Source organism: Sciurus vulgaris (assembly GCF_902686455.1).
Source record: "Sciurus vulgaris genome assembly, chromosome: 7".
Classification (NCBI taxonomy): Eukaryota; Metazoa; Chordata; class Mammalia; order Rodentia; family Sciuridae; genus Sciurus; species Sciurus vulgaris.
The window spans coordinates 37,642,334-37,665,322 of NC_136467.1; the positions used below are offsets into that span (position 1 = coordinate 37,642,334).

At 34.2% G+C, this 22,989-nt stretch overlaps 1 protein-coding gene across 3 annotated transcripts in view; it reads left to right on the forward strand.

Moving 5' to 3' along the window:
- The window catches only part of THEMIS (thymocyte selection associated), a 195,841-nt gene that overhangs the window by 20,317 nt on the left and 152,535 nt on the right, over positions 1-22,989 (forward strand). For all 3 annotated transcript variants that reach the window (XM_079148196.1, XM_079148195.1, XM_079148197.1), the window contains exon 2: positions 21,779-21,937. In XM_079148196.1, coding sequence (XP_079004322.1) covers positions 21,779-21,937 — 159 coding nt within the window. The remainder of the gene's footprint in view (positions 1-21,778; positions 21,938-22,989) is intronic.

Below are 22,989 nucleotides of genomic sequence, written 5' to 3' on the forward strand. Positions count from 1 at the left end.
AGTTTTCCCAGCACCATTTGTTGAAGAGGTTATCTTTTCTCCAATGTATGTTTATGGTGCCTTTTTCTAGTATGTGTTAACTGTATTTTTGTGGGTTGGTCTCTGTGTCTTCTATTCTGTACCATTGGTCTTCATGTGTGTTTTGGTGCCAATAAAATGCCATTTTTGTTACTATAGCTCTGTAGTATAGTTTAAGGTCTGGTTGTGATGCCTCTTGTTTCACTTTTCTTGCTGAGGATTATTGCTTTGCCTATTCTGGACCTCTTGTTTTTCCAAGCGAATTTCATGATTGCTTTTTCTATTTCTATAAAGAATGTCATTGGAATTTTAATAGGAATTGCATTAAATCTGTATATTGCTTTTGGTAGTATGGACATTTTGACAATATTAATTCTGCCTCTCCAAGAACATGGGAGATCTTCTAAGGTCTTCTTTAATTTTTTTCTTTGGTGCTCTGTAGTTTTCATTGTAGAGGTCTTTCACCTCTTTTGTTAGATTGACCCCCAAATATTTAATTTTTTGAGGTTATTATGAATGGAATAGGTTTCCTGATTTCCTTTTCAGTTGATTCATCACTAATATATAGGAACCCAATTTATTTATGGGTATTAATTTTATATCCTGCTACTTTGCTGAATTCTAGAATTCATGAGTTCTAGAAATTTTCTGGTAGCATTTTTTTGGGTCTTCTAAATATAGAATCATGTCATTGGCAAATTAGGATAGTTTGAGCTCTTTTTCCTATTCATATTTCTTTAGATTTTTCATCTTTCATCTATTTGCTCTGGCTAGTATTAAGGACTATATTGAACAGAAGTGGTGAAAGAGGGCATCCCTGTCTTGTTCTGGTTTTTAGGGGGAATGATTTCAATTTTTCTCCATTTAGAATGATGTTGGTCTTGGGTTTAATGTATATAGCTTTTACAATGTGGAGGTGTGTTACTACTATCTCTAGTTTTTCTAGAGTTTTGAACATGAATGGGTGCTGTATTTTGTGAAGTGCTTTTTCTTCATCTATTGAGATAATCCTATGATTCTTTTCTTTAAGGTCTATTGATGAAGTCACAGATTGTATATAATTATGCCATTCACTCATTAATAAAAAGGATCATAAAAATTTTTATATTAATGAGAGCATCAATTATTTTTCTTAATGAAACTTAAACATAAAGAAACGTTTTGTTAAATCAGTGATAAATTGTTCAACAATATCTGTTTATTCAGCTGGTATTCTTTAAGTGGATTCCTAATACTCATAGTATGATGAATTTAGAGCAATAAAGATCTAGAAATCATCATGGTCCTGACTCTGAAAGTATTCAAGGCCACCTTTGTGAAGTCAGACTTAGTAGTTACAAAAACATTTCAAGATATGCTATACATTAAGGTTTGTTCAACAGGTCGGATGACAACTGGATTGATATTGTTTCTGTTAACTATTAATTAGACCATCTGAATTTTCACATGATATACCTAAGGGGAATTTCCCTTTTCATTATAGAAATTATATTTTGTAAAAGACTTTTTCCTCCCTAAATTGACAATTAACAAATTAGATCTTATTGTAATACATGCTTTAAAACTTAAATTAAATGTTTTAATTTACTGAAGATAGAAGCAAGAATAGAAATTTTAATTTCTACTTTTAAAAACATTTCTTCCTACAAGGAAAAAAATTCATTCTTTTGTGAGTTTTCATTTTTAAAAAAATTAACTGATTCAAATTAACTCTGAAAGATGCCATTCATCTGACAAGTGATCTCTCACATTACATTTTTACTGTTGATTTCATGCTAGTTGCTTTTAAAATTCAAATTGCTTTCCAAAATGAAGCAGAGTGATTCAAGGAAGCATTGTGTTTAAAAAAAATCATAGGCTCATTGTTCAGTAAAATTCAGTCATTCCTATTTATTAAAGTAACCTACTGATTAATTTTAGTTTCATGTTTTTTATTAAAGACAGTTGGAAAAAAATCACACCAGACTTTCTAGATAAAATGATTATTGTTGCAAACAGACCAGAGTTGATTTGGTCATTTGCCAAATTAATTTAAAAATGAGGTTAATTTTGGCAGATACAGAGAGCCTTCAGTCCCTGGACAGCTATTGGTCTCTTTCCCCACAAATGAATTGGTCTAGTACAATGAAAAAAAGCCTTAGATCAAATTTTGCCAAATGTGTAAAAGAATATTTTGCAGGCAAGCATAAAATCAGTTATATGACCCTTATGTGAACTTGATGTAGTCTCAGCTATTTGTCCTTTGAAGTTCTTTGACAGTATCTTGCATGAGAAGTTCATTAAAGACTTCAAGAATGTTCAGCAGCAGGATTCAGCTACCCTTCTACTTAGAATCAGATAACAAAATTGCTTTTCATCAGAAACTCTGAACCCTAGCAGTAAATCACGGAGCCCAAATTTGACTCACTAGATTCTCACACACCTTTGCAAGAAGAGGAATGCCCATGTTGTATTCGAAACTAATCAATGTATTTGAGCACCACTAATTTCACGTATGAAGCAAACTTACTAATAACCATTGTTACAATGAATGCAATGTGTGTTGATAGGGGATAAGAGTACGTGATATCTGTGGTGGTTGTGGACTTTTGCCTGCTGACTAGCCATCCTGGGTTTATCTTTCTGGTAAGTGTACTTCAATGTTAACCAGCATTTTCCTTATCTTTTCCCAGGGGTTAAAATATTGAACACATACATGTGCATCTCATTTTCTATGCTGAAATATTTTAAGTAAATTACATACATTTTATAATAATCTTAAATATTTATCTCTACACACTCAGATGCTCTACTCTTACTTTTTGTGGAACAGATCTAACCGAAGAGTTAGTTGTGTTGGTTTTGTTTTGTTTCCAGCTTTTGATTTTAGCTAACACCTAAATCTATATGCTATTTCAAGTTGATTGATAGTGTTTTGACTTTCCTTTATCTATTTGGTAATGTGTAGTAATATTTGTAAGCCTATTTAAATTTTGAAATCTACTAGGGAAATTTTTTTTAATTACATATAACTGGCTTCTACATCTATAATCTGATTGAGAAAATTGGAAATCTGTATTTTAAAATCTTCCCTATTCATTCTGATGCAGCCTATCTGAAAACAGTTGTTTAAAAGGAGCTAGATAGGACCTTCTCTGCCTAAAGATGACCATTTGACACGGGAAACAATATATCAAGTACTAAAGTCTGCATGTCCTTTGCAATATTCCATATCAATGAATCTTAGTACCCCCTCATCTTTGTACCCCAACATCTGAATCTGTTAGTCAGTTCAGTCTTATTTTTCTACTGATTTTTTTCTTTTCATCCAGTCCTGTTGGACAGTTTTGATGTTGGAAGCTGTCTCCCTACCTGAGTGCTTTTGCATGCCTGCATCACCCTAGAACAATCTCATTGCCCCTAGTGTCTTTTGCCACTCTGAAAGAAAGCAGCTCTTAAGAAAACTTTCTCAGAATAATACATTATTGTCTGCATTTCAAATCAGTGTTCCGTCAGTTCTTTCTAACCATTGACTTTTTTATTATATCAAATCATCTTAGAAAGACACTGGATGTCAGATAATCCTTTAACAAATTTTAATTTGTATAATTCTGAAAAGTGATATTTTTATTCTCTGGAGTGTCCTTTCCATTAATATTAATAAGCAACCATTGAGATTGATCCATTTTGGCTATAATCACATATTAACTACTACATATGTCGATTTTCTTGTGCTTAGAAAAGGAAGTTCTTTAGTTTTATGTTTCAGTTCATAATCCATTTTGGTCAGTATTTGTAAGTATATGGTGAGGTTTAGTACTAGGCAAATTATTATTTTTGTTTTATGAATATCAGATTTTTCTCCCATTCTTATTTGTTTTGTTTTTGTTTAAAAACTTATCTTTCCTGAATTGAATTACTTTTGTGACTATGTAAAAAATCAGATGGGCTTGTTTCTAGGTAGTATTTCTAGAATGTATGTTATCTATTCCTCTGCCAGTATCACACAGTCTTGATTATTTTAGTTAAATAACATTTTGAGTTTAGATAGTTTGATTCTCCTCTTCCCCACTAACCCCAGGTACCAGGAATTAAACCCAAGACTTTTGCACATGCTAGACAAGTCCTCTTCCACTGAACTATATTCCTAACCATTTTAAATTATTTAATTTTGAGACAGAATTTTGGTAAGTTGCCCAGGCTGGTCTTGAACTTGTGATCCTCCTGCCTCAGCCTTCCAACTTGCTGGGAATACAGGCTTGTGCCATGGTACTCAGCTGATTCTCCACTCCTTTATTTTTTTCAAAATTATTTAGCTTTCCTTGTCTTTACATATTCATTTTAGAATAATCTTGTCTACATCTACAACAAAAATCTTGCTGAAATTTAACAAGAATTACATTTACCTATACATCAGTTTGGGGAAAATTGATATCTCTACTATGATGAGACTTCCAATCCATGAACACAATATGTTTTTCCATTTAATTTCTTAGCATTGACATTGTTTAGTTTTTTTCATACCCATTCTATACATGTTTTGTTATATGTACAGCTAAATACCATTTGAGCAATGATACATGATATTTTTAATTATGGTGTTCACATGTTCATAGTCAGTGATAGAAAATAAAACATATTTTAGTATGTTAATTGAGTAATCTGTAACTTTGGTAGACTCACATAATAGTTCTAGGAATTCTTTTGATTCTTGGAGATTTTCTGTGTAGTCGATTATATCATTTGCAAATAGGGACATATTTTTTTCCCAGGATACGAGTCTTTTCTTTTCCATTCTTGTGTTACTACACTAGCTAGAACTTTTAGGAATATGCTGAATAAGTAATTAAGGTGGATGTACTTCACTTGTTCCTAATCTTAAGGAAAATGTATTCAGTTTTTTACCATCAAGTAAAATTGTAGCTTTGAGTGTTCTTTTTTTTTTTTTCTTTTTAATATGTAATTTTTATTTGAGGAAGTTCCCTGTATTCTTAGTTTTTCAGACTGGTTCCTATTATTATTTTGAAGAGCTATTTAATTTTTTTCAAAATGTTTAATGTTTTAGTTGGTATGCTCACATGCCTTTTCTTCTCTGGCCTATTAGTACAGTGATGGCATTGATTGCTTTATGGTGCTTGAATCAACCACTTTGTATCTCTAGGATAAGCCACTGTTGGTCATGGTGTATAATTATTTTTATATGGTGTATAATTATTTTTATATATAGCTGAATTCTAGTTGCTAATATTTTGTGAAGAATTTGTGTCTATATTAGTGAAGAATATTGGTTTATAGTTTTCTTTTTTGCGCTGTCTCATTTTGGTATGATGGTAATACTAGCTTGACCAACTAAATTGGTTATTTTCCCTCTTCTATTTTTTGCAATGAATTATATAGACTTGGTAATGAAATTTCCTCAAAAATTTGACAGAATTTTCCAGGGAAATAATCAGGACCTGGAGATTTTTTTTTTTTTGATTAGGGGGAGTTATAAAATTATGAATTCAGTTTCCTTAATAGTTGTAGGACTGAAAAAATTACATGTTCCATATTGGTGAGATGTGTTTTTTTTTTTTTTTTGAGAAATAGATTCATTTTACTTAAATTGGCAAATTATGTAAGTAAAATTATCATCCTTCTGATGTCTTGTGGATCTGTAAGATATCCTGTTTCAATACTCCTTTGATCATTTGCCTTCTTATCTTTTCTTCCAGAGTTGCTAGTGACTTATCAATTTTCTTTATGGTTTCAAAGAACCTTCTGTTTACTACAGTGATTTTCTCTATTGTTTTTCTGTTTCTCTGAACAGTGTCTTCACATAGGAACTTAGATCATTGATTTGAGACTTTTGTTCTTTTCTAAAATAAGCATTTAGTGCTAAAAATTTTCCTGTCAAAACTATCTTGGTCGTGTCCCACAAATTTGGATAAGTTGTATTTTCATTTTCATTTAGTTCAGTATATATATCTATTTATCTTTTCCTGTAATTTCCTTTGGCTCACAGATTATGTGGAGGTATGCTGTTTGGCCTTCAAGTGTATGGAGAATTTCCTCTTTTCTCTGTTACTGATTTCATAGAAGAGCATGATATGATTCTTTTAACTTTGCTGAAGTCTGTTTCACGGCACGGTGCATTGTAGCTATGTCCTTGTGGGCACTTGAAACATTGTGCATTCTGCTGCTGTTAGGTAAAGTGTTCTATTAATGGAGATTAGATGCTGTAGTTGTCAGTGTTGTAGAATTCTCAGTGTGCTTGCGGATAATTTGTCTAGTTCTTCTATCAGTTGTTGCGAGAGGGATGTTGAAGTTTCCAGCTGTAATTGTGGATCTGTGTATTTCACATTTTGGTTATAATCGTTTGTTTCACATATTTTTCAGCTCTGTGGGTTAGCAAATACCTGTTGAGTATCACCATATATCCTTGGTGGATTGACCTATTTAAGTTTTTTGTAATGGATCTTTCTACATAAGTTTTTGGGCTTTAATGTTTACTTTATCTGATATTAATATCTCCTTTTCTAATTTCTTTGGCAAATATTTGCATGATATATATTTTTTCCACCCAATTTTTTAAATCTGAAATTTACATTTGAAGTGAACCTCTTTTAGATAGCATACATTTGGGTTTTATATGTGTGTGTGTGTGTGTGTGTGTGTGTGTATGGGTTTTATGTATACATTATATATATGTGTATACATATATATATATGGGTTTTATGTATACATATATATTTGTTTTTATATATATTTTAATCTACTCTGCCAATCAATCTTATTTTGTGAATTTAGGTCATATGCACTTAATGTAAATATTGATATGGTGGACCTTGGCCTGCCATTTTATGTTCAATTTTCTGTTTGTTTTTTTGTCTTTAACACTGTTCTCACAGGGGACCTTGTGTACTGCCTCATTACTGCCAGATGAGGTAGAAATCCAGGTTTCTCCTTCAGCCTATGTGACAACTAACCAGGAGAGGATCTCTTCACCGCTGAGGTGGTTGAGAGTCCAGCTCCTCACTGTGACATGACCCTGGGAGGGAAATGGATGTACATTACTACTGTTCCCAACAGAGCTTCTCCTCACCACACATGGCAGGGAGGTGTCCAACTCTTGATTCTTCATCAGACATGCTGTGATCCCCAGTGCAAAGGAAAAAGGACACATAGCACTTTTGGGTGGGGATGAAGTCCAGGCCCTCCACTTAGTTTCCCTAGTAGGGTTGGGGTACTTGTTGCTGCTTCTGTCAACTCTCCCTTTTCCGATACCACCCAAGCAAAAGCCTGGGGGAATGTCTTATTACAGGCTGGCAGGGCCTCTATTTGGCCTCTACTTGGCTCTTACTGGCAGGGGTTGACATACAGCCAGTTTCTTCTGTGGTACTTGGCTGGAGTGGAGTGGTTCATGGTATAAAGACTTCTGTCCTATAGACTGCTCCTTTCCTGGTCTTTTGGCTACAGAGAACAGGCTTTTTTGCTGAGCTTTTTTATTTATACCCATTGGCATTTTTAGGTTTCCAGTTTCTTCTGCTTCAAATCTGGACTGTCCAAGAGTAGGAAAATGCATACCTACTCCATTTTCCCAAAAATGAAAGTCCCAGATAATTGAGTTTTAAGTAAATATGATACAGGTGTACATTCTCAGAGCTCAGAAGCCCAGACCCTTTTTCCTAGTATCATGCGATTTTCCTTCAAGTAATTATATTTTGCAAACCTATATTTGTATGATTATTTCATTAAAATATTTTCTTACAATATATTAAAAATCTCATGAAGATTGACAACATATATCACTTGCTCACCAATATATCAATCTTATGTATAATTGTCCTTTTGTTTCGAACATACCATGTATTTAATTAATTTGCTGAATACATAAAAAACAAAGTAAGTCAATAAATGAACAAATTAAGTGTCAAGAATCCTCTATAAATAGCTATAGATTTTTATCCTTGCTTGGATAACAGTTACTTCTCTGCCAATTTCCACATGAAAGAAAACAGCTTATCTTCTGCATTAGGAATGTTCCTGAACTATTCCTCCTAACCCTTTACCATATGGCAGATACAAATACACAACGAATATTTGTTCGGCACCCTAAACAGACAAGGCAACATGTAGCCAGGGGTCACTAGCCTAAGCTACCTTTCATTCCAGAACCACCTAATCTGATCACTTCGAGGAATGAGGAGTTCAATAGGTTAGATACATGTAACCCATGTGTCCAACATGGTTATGTGGCATACTGGGGTTCTCAGGCAGAAGTTCAAGAAACATTGACCTTGAATATATCTTCATTCCCAATCCAAATCCATTGTCTCAGTTTTCTATGTTCTCTTCCTTGATGTTCCCTTCTTAGAATGATTAATGAGGAAATACCAGTTTTCGGTAAAGAAAACCCCACCCCATCTGTTTTAGGCAACTTTTTATACTGAAAGGCCTGACAAGAACAATTTTAGGGGAGGAAAAGTTTATTTAGAGCTTCACAATTTCAGAGGTCTCAATCGGGGCTCGAGGTGAGGCAGAACATCATGGCAGAAGAGTGTGGTCAAGGGAAGCAACTCGCATGCTCATCAGGAAGCAGAGAGAGGGGATCTACTTGCCAGATACAAAGGCACACCCCCCTATGATGGACCTCCTCCAGCCATACCCTACCCATCTTCAGGTGCCCCTCAGTTAATCCTGTCAAGGGATTAATTCACTTATTGGGTTGACGATCTCATAACCCAATCATTTCTCCTCAGAATCTTCTTGCATAATTTCACACAAGAGATTTTGGGGGACCCCTCACATCTAAACCATAATGCCATCCATAGGAGATAGTGTCCTTCATCTTGATCACAACAATCACACCAACACACGAAAGTATAAAACTATACTGGATCATTCAGTCTTAGAAGTAAAAATCATAGAAATAATATGTGCTGATACTAAGCCCTAAATAGATATCATGTGTTGGGGCTGTGCACTTAAGATTAGCTTACTTGAGCCTGAAAACAACTATCTGAAGTCATATTATCCTCATATGAAAAGTAAGGGATAAGGCATATTCCTATTTAACCAATGAAGAAGTGGCTTTGGTTATACATCAATCGACTGGAGATTACGGTTTTGAACTTGACACTAGAGAAAGCATTATTTTTTTCTTTTCTATTTTCATTTGTTTGTTTTTTAGTGCTAGGGTTGAACTCCAAGGCTTCATGCATAGTTAACACAAGCACTACTACAGAGCTAGACCCCTACCCTCCAACCACGAAAGCAATTTATATTGGCAACTTTTTCCTAGTTAAATGCCTAAGAATGAATGGAGAGAGAAAGGTAGGTGTGTGTGTGTGTGTGTGTGTGTGTGTGTGTGTGTGTGTGTGTGTGTGAGAGAGAGAGAGAGAGAGAGAGAGATCTATTCCCTCAATACAGATAGCAATCAGTTCTGAAATTTCATTTTGCAGTTTCAACCTCAGCAACAGACTTCCTGTCTTTGGTATTTGAAATAAAAATACACATTTATCTTCCCATAATACAATGTAAGATTTTACAGGCACAGTGCAATCTAACTTAAATAATATAACATATTTCCTTTACACAGTTAACTGTCCTTGAACTATACCTGCTCTTCCCCTTGGTTGTAACAATGTCAACTAAGACAAGATTGCTCTGCTCTCTTGAAGCTTAATGTGGCCTGTCAATTATGTTTCAGTCATTGAGTTGAGATGGCGTTTGATGTGTGAGATTTCTGTTGTGCACCACTAAAATGAAAGGAATGTTTCCTCTTCTTCTTCATCTCTCTCACTAGCTGAAACTTAGATGTTATGGTAGGAGCTTGAACAGTCATTTAAGAGCATAAAAGATGGAAGACCTGGTGAAGAGATCAGAACAGCAACGTAAGTAAAACAGACCCTGTGAAGATTCCATGTAAACCTTGACTACTTAGGACCAGGTTGTTACCTGAGAGAGGAAAATAAACTTTCTTGTTTAAGTAATTTATATTTGGGGATGTGTTTCATCAGCAGAATGAGGGTTCTCGGGTGGATTCATGACCAACTCTTCCATTCACTATTTTGAATCCCAAAGAAGCAAGCATAAAAGTTAACACAGGGAAATCACTTGGCTAAACTTATGGACCTTCAAGTCAATTGTTCTGTCAGTTTTCTGAAGACTGGCAATGAGTTATGTAACTTAGAAAGTTCTTAGGCTTTTTTACCCTAGAAAAAAGGAGCAGTTATCAGAAAATAGTGATCATACCTCCTTTTCTAAAGTACAGAAAACCATTTTTTTTGGCTACTAACAATACTATTAATGATTGAAAAAAAAATCTTAATTGTATCCAAAGCTCTTTCTACCTGGTATTCATTTTTGTTAGTTTGTTTGATATTGTTCTTTATATATTTGTGTGTACCTTCTTCTCCAGCTACTTAGAACATATGCCTTTTAAGAAAAGAGATTCTTTGCTTTTTTTTAAAAATATCTTTAGATAGTACTTGGTTTGGTGCTCTGGATTAGACAATATTAGTTTCTCAATGGGTGATAGAAACTATTTAATAAAAAAGTGAATATTGAGAATTCTTTAATACTATGCATGTCAGTTTAATTTGTTATGAAATTTTCCACATTATTTTAAAAACTTTATAGAAACACAGGAAAAATGAGCTCTTGGAAGGCACTTTTGAATTTTATGGTAGTTTTAAATTTCCCAGTGACTCCTTTGAACATAAAATAGAAAAAAGTCATTACTCCAAAAATATTGAAATTCTATGTATTTTAAATTTAATGTGACTAAAAAATCCTTACCAAAAAGAGAGGTAGAGCTGAAAAAAACCTATTAAGGGGCATAACTCTATAATAATTTTAGTTAGTGTTTATTTTAGAATTTAACCATTGAAAAACTCTATAAAGCAAAATGATAAGATACAATAGGTAGATAACTCATAATGAACATTGTACTTTATAGAAGGACACAAGAATACTTAGTATATTTCTAGGATAAGCTAGATCTTTAATATTCTATTATCTTTGAGTTAAAAAAAATCGTCAATAAGTCAGTAAACAAAGGAAGGGAAGTCATTGTAAAATTTTTCAAAAAATAGAGATACAAGGGACAACATCTACAGTATAAATTCAGTATAATATTTTACAAATGTAAGGAGAGTGAATTTCAAAACCATGCAGACCAAATATAGCCATTGGAGACTTCCTTTCTATTTTCAAGCCTCTTCTGGAAATCTAGGAACTTACTCTCTGTTATAAATTACTAGGCATATACAAAGGAGGATGCAAATGCTGCACAACTAATATGAAATTGATAAAGTAACATTTTCACCAAGTGAAAAACTTTACTCCTATATAAACATAAAATGTATGTGTGAAAGATTTTAACTCATTAAAAAAGAGAATCAGTGAAATATTAAAACCAGTTCAGGGGTGAGGTAGTATCTCAGTGGTAGATGTCATGTTTAGCATGTATAAGACCCTGAGCTTGATCCTCAGCAAAACACACACACACACACACACACAAATACAACCAGAAATACTAAAATGAATTTACAGTATATTCAACCCTGATTATCAGCCATAATCATGTAATGCTTAGGGTTATTTTTTCTATAAGATATAGCTCAATTTTATATCTACTAGAAAAATATAGCAATGGAAAACAATTATCTGCATTATTATGGATAAGAATAATATACATTTCTATTCATTTTCTATAAAGCAATATAATGTCATCCAAAGATATAGATCTCTATAGACTGTAACAATTCCCCAGAGTGTAGTAAGCAATATCCAACTCTCCTCTGAAAGAACATACAACAATCTTTTTTGCCCTTTCCAAACCCTAGACAGTATAGACAGTATTTTTTTTTCCTGATAAGCTAAAGGAAAGTTTTTGAGACATAGTACTCAATAGGGTTAACTGAGTAAGCTTTGGGTGTTTCAGCTTTCATTGTTCCAAACAAAAAACTGACCTTTGGCCTCCTTGGACATATCCTAGAAGCTCTTAGAACATCCTGCCTGGTAAGAATGTCTTAATATATACTCTATCTTAGGTCACTACAGATAGTTTATTTTAGCAATGTGATTTATGGTGAATGCATGTTTTTGTTTGTCTGAGTTCCTGGGGCACATTGTATTAATTTTACCTTGGAGAGGGACCTGGATATTGAGTAGTTAAGGTTAATCAGATGGGCCGCCCGTGCCTGTGTGACTAATAATAAATTCCCTGAACAGTAAGGGTCAGGTGAGTTTCCCTAGTTGGCAGTAGTTTGACATGCTGCTTACCATCATTGCTTAGAGAATTATGCTCTGTGTACATGTTTCTCCGGAGAGAGGACAACTGACAATTATTCCTAGACTTAAGCCTATGAATATGTTTCCTTTGTTCATTTTAATCTGTATCCTTTCTCTGTAGTAAGTTGTGATCATGAGTATAACAGCTTTTCTGACTTCGATGAGTTCTTGTAGTAAATCATCTAACCTGAAGATGGTTGTGGTTGCCTCTGATACATATCAGTAGATATTATTTTGCTGGACATTTGGGTAACTGTTGAAGAAGGACTTCAATAGACAGAACTGAGAAGCTGAGAAACTGGGCTTGTTTCTTCAGGTTGATTTAAAGTTTAGTTGAATGACTGTTAGTCACAGTCTTCAGCAATAGCATCCTGAAGTTGATCATACAGAACGCTTAGTCATTTGGAAATGCATTTCTCCACACGGCCTCTCCAAATCAGGCCAAGGAGTTTCTCCAGGGCAACTCTCCATTGAACTTACCTTTCTCTTTCCCTGGTGTTCTCCCAGAAGATAGGCTGGGAATCCTCTATTCTCTTTCCTGCAAAACAAAAATTCTTTGACCTTCTTCCTCTAAACCTGACTTTTACCTCTTTAAATCATAAACACTTTGTAAACTTAAAGCTTTGATTTGCAAAACATTTTTTTTTCTGATGTAACACAAAGAACAATTTCGGAAGCAAGATACAGTGCATTTGTCATTTTTCTCTTTGTAGTTAGAAAAAAAGTTCTGATTTTCTATGTGGGAAATTCCTTCATGCACCAGATCCCTCTTGGTTTAAAATCTACTATATGATAATTGTCTTCCGTTATTTAATTCTTATATTCATAAAGAAAGATTTTGGCAATGATGCTACGTTTTTTTCCTTCTAATAAAACCTATTTTTTTTCAAGACTGTTATTTCCCTAAGTATTCAAAAATTCTTCAAGTCTGAGAATTAAGCAGTGACTAAAACTTCCATTACCTTCCCTTGGGAAATAATCCTCATGTTTTGACTTTAATGGTGGAAAGTATGCAGGGGAGTTATCCAGCTTTAGATGAGGTTAGTGTTTTTCTAATTTGCTACTCATTTTTAAGTTATTTTTGCTTTTTATACTATAGGAATTACTTTCACCATTGACTGATCTTCATACAAAGATTTTATTTTCTGGTGTGAAACTTCCTTTGATCATCCCTGACTGGTACTATCTAGCCTCTCCAAGAACGCTTATGCACATGAGCAGGATACCACATTATAAAACTTCAAGAATACATTTACGACCATGAAAGTTGTGGTTCAAATAATTTTATAATGGGCTTCTACATGGTAAGCCAAAGCCCTGGCTATTCTCCAATTGTTTGTCAGCTCTACTTGTTAGAAAGGACAACTGGTGACAGCTGTCTTCAAACATTTTAAGGCTTCTATGAAGAAGAGCTAAAATAATTGTGTGTTTCATTCCAAGGGCTAAAATAGTCCTAATATGTATATCTGAACAGGAATTACATTTAACAAAGTGAATAGGATTTTAACTGTGATAATTGTTCAAAAGTAGTTTACCTTAAAATAAGTTCTTTTTTAAAAATCCTTAAAATAAATGGAATTTCATCAATAAAATGTTCAACTATAGTTTGGACAACCACTTGGTAAAACTAATAGGAAAGGACTCAGTCACTGTAGCATATTAGTAAGATCATATGGGATTTAAGTTCCTGACACAGAGATCAGTGATTCAACAAATCTTTAGACTTGGTAGAATTTTGCTTAGAGATATAAATAAAGTTTAAAATCATTCTCCAGCTGCCATTGAACTACATAAAGCTGTGATCACTATCAAGTTAGATGTTTTATACCTAAATGCAGACAGTTGCCCCAGAATCTTTCAAAAGATTTCTTTTGAAAAAGACTTGGCGGTAAATTATCACAATTTAAGGATTAAAATCTTTGAAAGTAATATCAGCCAAAGGGACAAAAAAAAAGTAAAGTCAAGTCACAGTGCAGGATTGGGATGACAATAATTTATGCCTGGTAAACCATCTTTTCGAAAAGTCATGTTGAAGACAATTATTAGGCCACATCTGCACTTAGATGGAAATACATCATAGATGATTCTTGGTGGCAGAATATACTTCAGGTATTTGCCATCTCTTTCTTGGAGAATACCTGGAATGCTATTTAGGTAAAATTCACAGAATTCAGCTAGGGGCTTTCCCCTGCTTATGGCTTCAAAACTTAGATAAGTAGGTTCAGTAATTCAAACACCCCAGTTCAATTAGGCTCAAGCAGTGACTTGCACAACCCAGATGAGCATAATGTAGAAATCTGAATCTCAAGGTAATAAATCATAATTAGAGCTATTACTATCAGGTTGATTACATTTCTCTCTTTTAGTTAGGGAACCCAGGCCACTGGTGTCATTGAGATAGAAGAGTTAATAACACAGACTAAGTCTTTGTGTATTTGTTTATAACTTTCCTTTTCTCAGTATGTTTGACTTCTACTCTTTATTCTTTCTAATTCTTTGAAACTGCTTTGTCTGTGGTCATTTTTTTTTTTAACTTAGTGCATTTAGGAAGGGCTTTCAAACTATGTGTGGTAAAAGCCCAATTTGTTTTCTTCTTCCAATTTATCATGGACTAATACTTCAAAAAAATACAATATAAACAAATGGTAAAAATTAAGTAAAAGAATTAAAGACACAAAATACCAGAATCATTTTTATTTAATTCAATGGACAGGGTCTCCAACATTTCTATTAAAAAAAAATCTGAATTTTGACTCTGATTTCTAAACTGTAATTCACAAGCAGAATAGTTAATGAAATGCTTTATTAATGTTAATGAACTTAGGGAAGTATATAGCATAGTAAAGCTTTGTTTATTATGTATTGTGTGAACACTTTATAGTGCAGTTGAGGCCCTGTATAATCAATACAATCAGTACATTTATATTCATTAAATGGAAGTGGAGAACAGGTTTATAATTTTAAGTGGCTATAGAGGTCTCCAGTAGATTTACTTAACATTTAATTTATAAAGCATAGGCAAGTATATAAAATATGTAAAATGTACTTGAAACTAAGTCCCCCCTAAAACAGTAAACGAATTTCCAATGCAATTTTGTTCATTTAAGAACGGTTTCTCTTATTTGTGATGTCATTTTGGGTTGACATTTGAATAAAGGTGAGAAGTGTTTGATGGATGAGTCAGAAGATGAAGAACCACTGAATTGTTCCACCATCATAGGCAAATGTTTTGTGGATAGGTAGGAGGGATATTAATTTCATACACCCACATCCTCAATCCATTTGCTTTGATAATTATTGACACAAAGAGCTGCGATGATGACTTCTATCATGACAGCCTCCTGCAAACTCTTAGTACAATTTTTAAAATATATTAATAAATTCCGCCATAAAATAATAATTCTCAGGATATATATGAAATTGTGACTTGTTCCTCCTATGTCGCTAAAACCTGGGCATCTGAAAGCCATGCACTTTACTCAGAGTGGTGGAAAAGCTGGATTTTCTGGTTTGCAGTCCTACTAGCATTTTGATCTGCTGTTTTAGGTTGTCAAGCTCCGACCTTTCATTTCTCCTCATGTTCAGAGTTTTAAAGACCCACCAACATACACTGCAGTCTCGAGCATATTCCTGTTTTTAGGCTTGTCTTAGATAATACTTAAACCCCCAATTACCAAGAAGAACCTCATTTCCTTAGAGGTTGGAGAGGTTTCTGCTTAGTTCTTCCTAGTGAAGGCATCGTTTAGCTTACCACTCCATTCCAGTGTCCCCCCACCCCATACTGATATGTTAGGGTGAAGAAAGAGTGACCTTAAAAGATCATTTCTTATCAATGGGCAGGTATGCCCTTAGTGGCATATACATTTTTTATCCAATAAAAAAACTGTTACTATCTACCCATAGTAAAGCAACAGACTGTTTCACACCTTCTTATTTGTGTACTACACTCAAATATTGTGGTCATTTATTTTTCTATGTATTCTTTAGATAATGAGAAAGACTTTGTCTCTACCTTGTAGGGAATGGATACAGTCTCTGTATGGACGACTGGCCATGTAAATGTCTGTTGCAATCATAGTCTCCATTAAACTTCCTTACTATAGTGAACTATATAAAATTGAGCATATTTCTTTAATGGTCTCTTAATGGCTTATCAACCATCAAGTTTAGAAATATGGTTCCAATAAAAGAATTTGTGCACTTAAAGGCTCCCCTTTTGGTGCTGCTGATTCTTGATAATTTGTGCTATTCTTAAGCAAAGAATAGTCACACTTATTTATGAGAAGCCAAGAGGTATCTTCAGTAGTTACTCCCATCTAATATGGTTCTGTATACATTATCATATACTATCAAACATACATAGCAGACATAATTTCCTAACTCCTCCATATTTATCTCAGGTCATCACATGAGCCCCCTCCTCAAGTCTAGCAATATAGAGATAGCAAACTAATAGTGGTAAAGTGGCAAACTCAGGAGGTAAATATCATACTACAGAGTCACCTACCCTCAATATTTCTTGCCTAGGATTCACAAGTGGCCAGCTAATCTCACATGTGTTTGTATCTTTGATAGTAAACACAGCAACTGAAAATAAAACTCACACCAAAATCTTCAGTCGAAAGTATGTTAAACTGTTGATGGAGAATAACCACTTCTACATCATTGTAAATGATAATTTGCTGTCATTTCACAGTAGAGCAAAGTAATAACATTCATTGAGAATTTACTAAGTGACAAAAACTGATTCTAGCTGTGTGTGTGTGAGTGTAAATGCGGTTAACATGATATCTCTTTACTAGAAACAAATTCCAAAAAATACATAATATTAATGGTCAGAAAATAATATCCTAACAGCAGGTTGTGATAATAACATCTTAAAAGCTATAATAAAAATACATACAAAACGCTATTAGAGCACCAAGAAGAGAATTAATTCTTATATAGGTGTGGGGATCAAGGACCCCTTCGAAGAAGATGAGCATGACCTAGATCTTTAGAGTTGGTTGGACTTTGACAGGTTGAGCAGTTGGTGAAAGAATGAGTGGCTTGTTATGGTATAGGGTAGAGTATATTTGAGTAAGGAGGAGAAAACCTCCAAACAAGTAGTTTTCTCCTTCCTGCCTGCCTCATTTTGAGGGGAATAAAATCTATTGAACCAATTGTTTTGGCTGTTCTGATATGATCAGAGCATTGCTTATTTGGATTGTCCAACAAGGGATGAGCTCATAAAAGGATATTAACGTGTCGTTTTTATTGAGCAAAGTAGCATTACAGAGAAGGTGATTTCAAAGGCACGTGGCTCTTTCATTACAGCCTTCAGGGGCAATGTTTGATCACTGAAAGCAGGCTGCTTTGTTCCAGTTTTCTCTGATGTTTGGCATTATCCTGAATACATATGCTCTGACTTGGAAAGAATCAGTCTGTAAAGATGTAAGAGATTCGAGACTTGCATATTCAAAGTACATGTCTTGTGGTTAAAATAAAACAAAAGCCATTTTAATATGTATGTCTATATATACACAAACATGTTTCAGACACACATCTCAGAAAAAATTTAAGAAGCAATTACACATATGTGTTTATTCTGAGATTTTAAAAATGTCTATTTTTAAAGTACACCATTTTATATTAAAACTGAGGCCAGATGTATTTTAAGAGACATTATAATGGCGATAGCAAAATGCAAGAAACTTTCCAATTTCAGGGATTTGATATTGGCCTTATGTTCTTGTCACCTGTACTTTAGTCATTAACTTTCTAATGCTGACTATCACTAAGTATTTCTTTATTTAATTGAATTAACAGCTTTCTTGGTTAAAAAAACATTAGGAGTCACAAAACCTTAAAAAGAAATGATAAATGTTAACCTAATTTGCATGACGTTCTTTTTCTTATAAGATGTAAAGAAGTGAATTTATTTATATATTTATTTATTTATTGGAGAATAATAAGACAGACGCTTAAAAAGAGAACTGAAGAGTCAAAAGCTTTTTCTATGGTTACCAAAACTCACAGAATTGTCTCCTCATAGAATTCTGCAGTTTCTCGTCCTGGAGAATACATACAGAATCTCACACAAATTTATCTTTTCATTTTGAATTCTGGTCAAACTTTTGAGAGATGGCATTTCAAGTTAGTCCATTGGCTATACGTAACATTTACAATGAGATGCTCATTGCATTGAAATTAAGTACAATAGACTTCAGCTGAAATTGGAGGATAAAGTATGTTCTGCTTCAGGTGACAAAGAAAAATCTTACTATGTCACTTCTCTATTTAAAAATCCTCCCTTTCCCTCGTCCCCTCTAACAGCATCTTTCATCTCAATAACACCAGAGATTTTCTCTGTGTGGCATGTCCTCTTCTTTCTGACTAGTTTTGTAACAGTCTCAAAATAGAGACCACTTCAGCTATACTTTTGTTGCCTAGACCAGTGCTTTACAAACGTAATGTACTTATAGATCACTTGGGGATCTTGTTAAAAATGCAGGTTCTGATTCAGCAGATCTGGAGTCTGGGTAAGCTCCTAATAAGCTCCCAGGTGACACAGTGGACCACACTCTGGATAGCAAATGTCTAGAGTACAAATGGCCTGTTATTAAATCAGAATTTGTTCTTGGACCATGAGAAGTGGAAGTGAAGATTCTTTGACTTTGAGGATGCTTCAGACTTCAAATGGCTCCTTTTTTTTTTTTTTTTATTTAAATTAGAGCATTTTTCTTCTCATTATACACAATAATTGAGTTCATTCTGACAAAATCATACATGCACGGACTTTGATTTCAGTCCTCATTCCCCATCCCAACCTCACTTTCCTTCCTCTCCTCTGTCTCCCTATTCTCCTTCCTCTACTCATTCTTTTTGCTTGTTTTTTTTTTTTTTTTTTTTTTTTTTTTTTTTTTTTTGGGTGCTGAGGATCGAACCCAGGGCCTTGTGCCTACAAGGCAAATACTCTACCGACTGAGCTATTTCCCCAGCCCCCCTTTTTGCTTGTTTTTAAATCTATTTTTTATTGGTACTTTCTATATACACATAAAGGTTAAATTCCCTATGGGACATTTATATGTGAAAATAACGTGATTTTAAGTTCATTCCACATTTCCTCCTCTTATCCTTCCTCTCTCCCTCTCCATCTCTTTCTTCTACTCCACTGATCTTTCCTATATACTTTTGATTCGAAAGACTTCACAATCTGACTCCCTCTATGTTCTTCTCTAGTCTCTTTTTTTAACCACTTCCCTTTTTTTTACTTTACAGTTTAGACATAACAAACTACTTGAAGTTTCCAGAATGTGTCAGACTCTTTCACATGTCAGGGCCTTTTCAAATACTATTTCCTCTGCCTATCCTAGAATCTTGTGACATCCTTTAAAACCCAGCTCAGCTCTCATCTCCTCCAGGAATTCTCCTGTAATTTCTTCCCCATGTAATTACTTAATTAAACACCTCTGATGTGCTCCCACAATGTCCTCTATTGCCTATATTACACCTTTCTCATAATCTGTTGCAATCGTTAGCAGTACTTGTCTATTTTCTTCCAAGCAAAGGTTCTGGTGAAGTTGACTGCATTTTGTCTGATACCTACTGCCAATCACAAAACCTGATCCACAGTAGGCTTTTACTAACATTTGCTGACTCAGTGGAGAAGGGAGATTGATATGTTATTAATAAAGTTTGAAATTGAATTGGAAGTAATAAAAACTAAATTCACAAAAAGTTAAACACAGGGTGAGTAAAACTTAGGAGGGAAAATGTTAGCATGGGATTAATTGACAAATGAGGATCATAGCAACAGCTACTCTAAGTTTATCAGAGGAAATGCCATTGTGGATTTTTTTATTGTTTGTTTTCATGCCTCAGTTTGTTTCACAAAGACTTGAGATTGCTGATAATTCTATATATTACAGTTAATGAAATTATGAGAATTTAACTAGTTAAGGAAATAATATGATAAAATAATATGATTAAAAAATGGGTGTTGTTGAGGGACAAATACAAACTAGCTTACAAAACTACTCTTCATTAGCTAAGGGACAGTAATATTGGTGTACTGGAATCATTTCCACTCTGGATGGTGGACCTTTATGGGGCTATTAACAGCTCCCTAGTCCTTTGGTTTCTGAAGGAAATTGTCTAATGAGGTACTTGGAAAAAGCACAAGATCAGGACATTAATTTTCTTGGGTTGCCTGGGGCTGGCGGTGCCTCTATGCAAATAGCCCATATGTTAAACTGTCTTAAATTGTTTTAATTTGAGTGTGTCCCTTTACCTGTTGGGACTCCAATGTAATTGAAGAATTGAATTGTAGAGCTAGAATGAATGCCAGGCTTAATAACTTTAAAGATAACCATTAATGCCATAAAAATATTTTCAAGTTCTACTATATATTAGGCCAGGGTCTATGAAGGAGTATTCAGAAATCAAGCAAACCTAAAACTTTGTCCTCATATACTTTAAATTTAGTGTGGTTAAGAGGCTATCAACTGGAGCTGGGGATATAGCTCAGATGGTAGAGTGATTGCCTTGCATGTATAAGGGCCTGAGTTCAATCCCCAGCACCATGAGGAAAAAAAAAAAAAGATATGAACCACCTTGAAGGTTAGGGAAAATTAATATTCCATTTAAATAAAGTTTCAGTTCTGCATTAACTTACATCGGCCTTTTTACTTCATGATTGTAGTGCAGTAGCATGCCGGAGTCATGGTTTGGGGTTGTTCTCTTTTTGCTGGGGTAGATTGTTCAGCACTACTGCTTCTCCACTTTCCTATTGCTCATTCTCTGGTTATTTCACTGCCCCTTGTCCTTTCATCAGGGGACAAAAAAAGGAAAAATGGATGAAAAGCTTAACTTTAGAATCTATGATGAAAGGTTTGTCAGAAGGAGACTGAAAATCCTGAACTGCAGTGAAGATTCTGTTTATCTGGGCTGGTCTGCCCCCTATTGCCATAAAGGTATTGAAAGTTGTTTTCAGTATATGAAAAACCAACAGATAAAAATGGACAGTCTTATATTCACAATAATGAAGAGGACCAGATCTAACAAATTTGGTGCTTTTCATATAAAGTCCTGGGGTGCAGACCTGTCTTTCGATCTGGGATTGTATTACAATCCTGTTTGCATTACTTACTTAAATCATTGTTGACTTATATGAGCCTAATTTTATGACTCAACAAAAATAGATCGTAAGTCCCATCAGTGAAAGGCATGTTTGTCGTTTGACCTTGGACAGATGAGCTAAAGGTACTGAGGAAACCACAAATTCAATTTATAATAATGCAAAAACAAGATTGTTTACACTTTGCCCAGTGGATAGAGTGAAAATCTAATATACTTCCTGGTACGTGGTGTACAATTTGCCAAGCTTGATTAAACTCCTGTTTAGTAGGGAACTAAGAGAGGAACTGAGCAAAAACACCTCACATGAGACTTTTTACCCCTACTTTGTCCTTCACTGTTTAATTCCTTTTTAAAATCTGCTTTTACTTTTCTTTCCTTTCAGGCTCTGTTTACGAAATGTTTGGAAATGAATGCTGTTTGTCAACAGGAGAAGTGATTAAAATCACTGGTCTCAAAATTAAGAAGATTATAGCTGAAATTTGTGAGAATATTGAAGGTTGTGTGTCTCCAGAACCATTTGAACTGCCCATGAATTTTCCAGGTATACTACGTTATAACCGCTTCATATTTGTAAAACTATGTTATTAATAGTTATGTACATCTCTAAAAATAATCAACAAGTGGTAGCTTTTTTCCCCTACTCTAGAACTGTTCTTAAAAAATATATAATTCATTTAATTCAATCAATTTAAGAACAAATAGAAAGCACTCCACTCTAACAGGTAGCTGTAGAGTATATATAAGCCAGTGACTGTGGTTGTGGCCCCATGAATCTTTATTTACAAAACATGTGGCCAGTAGGATTTAGCCTATAATTTGCAGATCTCTGCTCTAGACTAAAATTCCTTCAGAGTCCTTGTCACATGCAACATTATACTTCAGGTACCAAATGCATTTTTTGACACAGAGAAAATGCTCAATAACTGTATGTTGAATAAATAGAGTAGTGGAAGTGAAAACATGGAAGTATTTATGGTATAATGTACTTCATAGTATGATTGAAGTATTCCTGGGCTCTATTCAAGGCTTCATAGAGCATCAGACTGCAGTTGGTCCTGTTTCAGACATGAATTCTGAAATCAATTTCAATCCCAACTCTGCCACTTTTTAGTTATGAAACCTTGACAAGATACTTTTCCTCCTCTCATGTAGAATGGGATTAGTAATACTATATATCTCCTGGAGTGTGGGAGGACTAATATTGAAATATATTTACAGGTCTTGGGATGATAGCTGGCATATAACATGGGCCACAAAAAAGCATCAGTTTTTGTTACTATTATTAAGATTATTATTGCTATCATTGAGGAATTCCAGAAAACCTTTTCAGAGAATGCTGTAATTGAGCTGAGGTTTGAAAATGAAAATAAAGTAGCTGTTATCTAGGAGGGGATTCTTCCAAGTGCTTTCATATCCTATACCTTTCACTTCTAACCTTACCCCATTGTTCAAGTCTAACAATTCCCTCCTTATCTCTGTCATATGCAACGATGGTTCTAAAAGTTGTCTGCACTTTGGAATCACCTAGGGAGATTTAAAATTCTTGATGATTAGGTCATTCGCATAAGATATTCAATTTTTTTTCACTGGTCA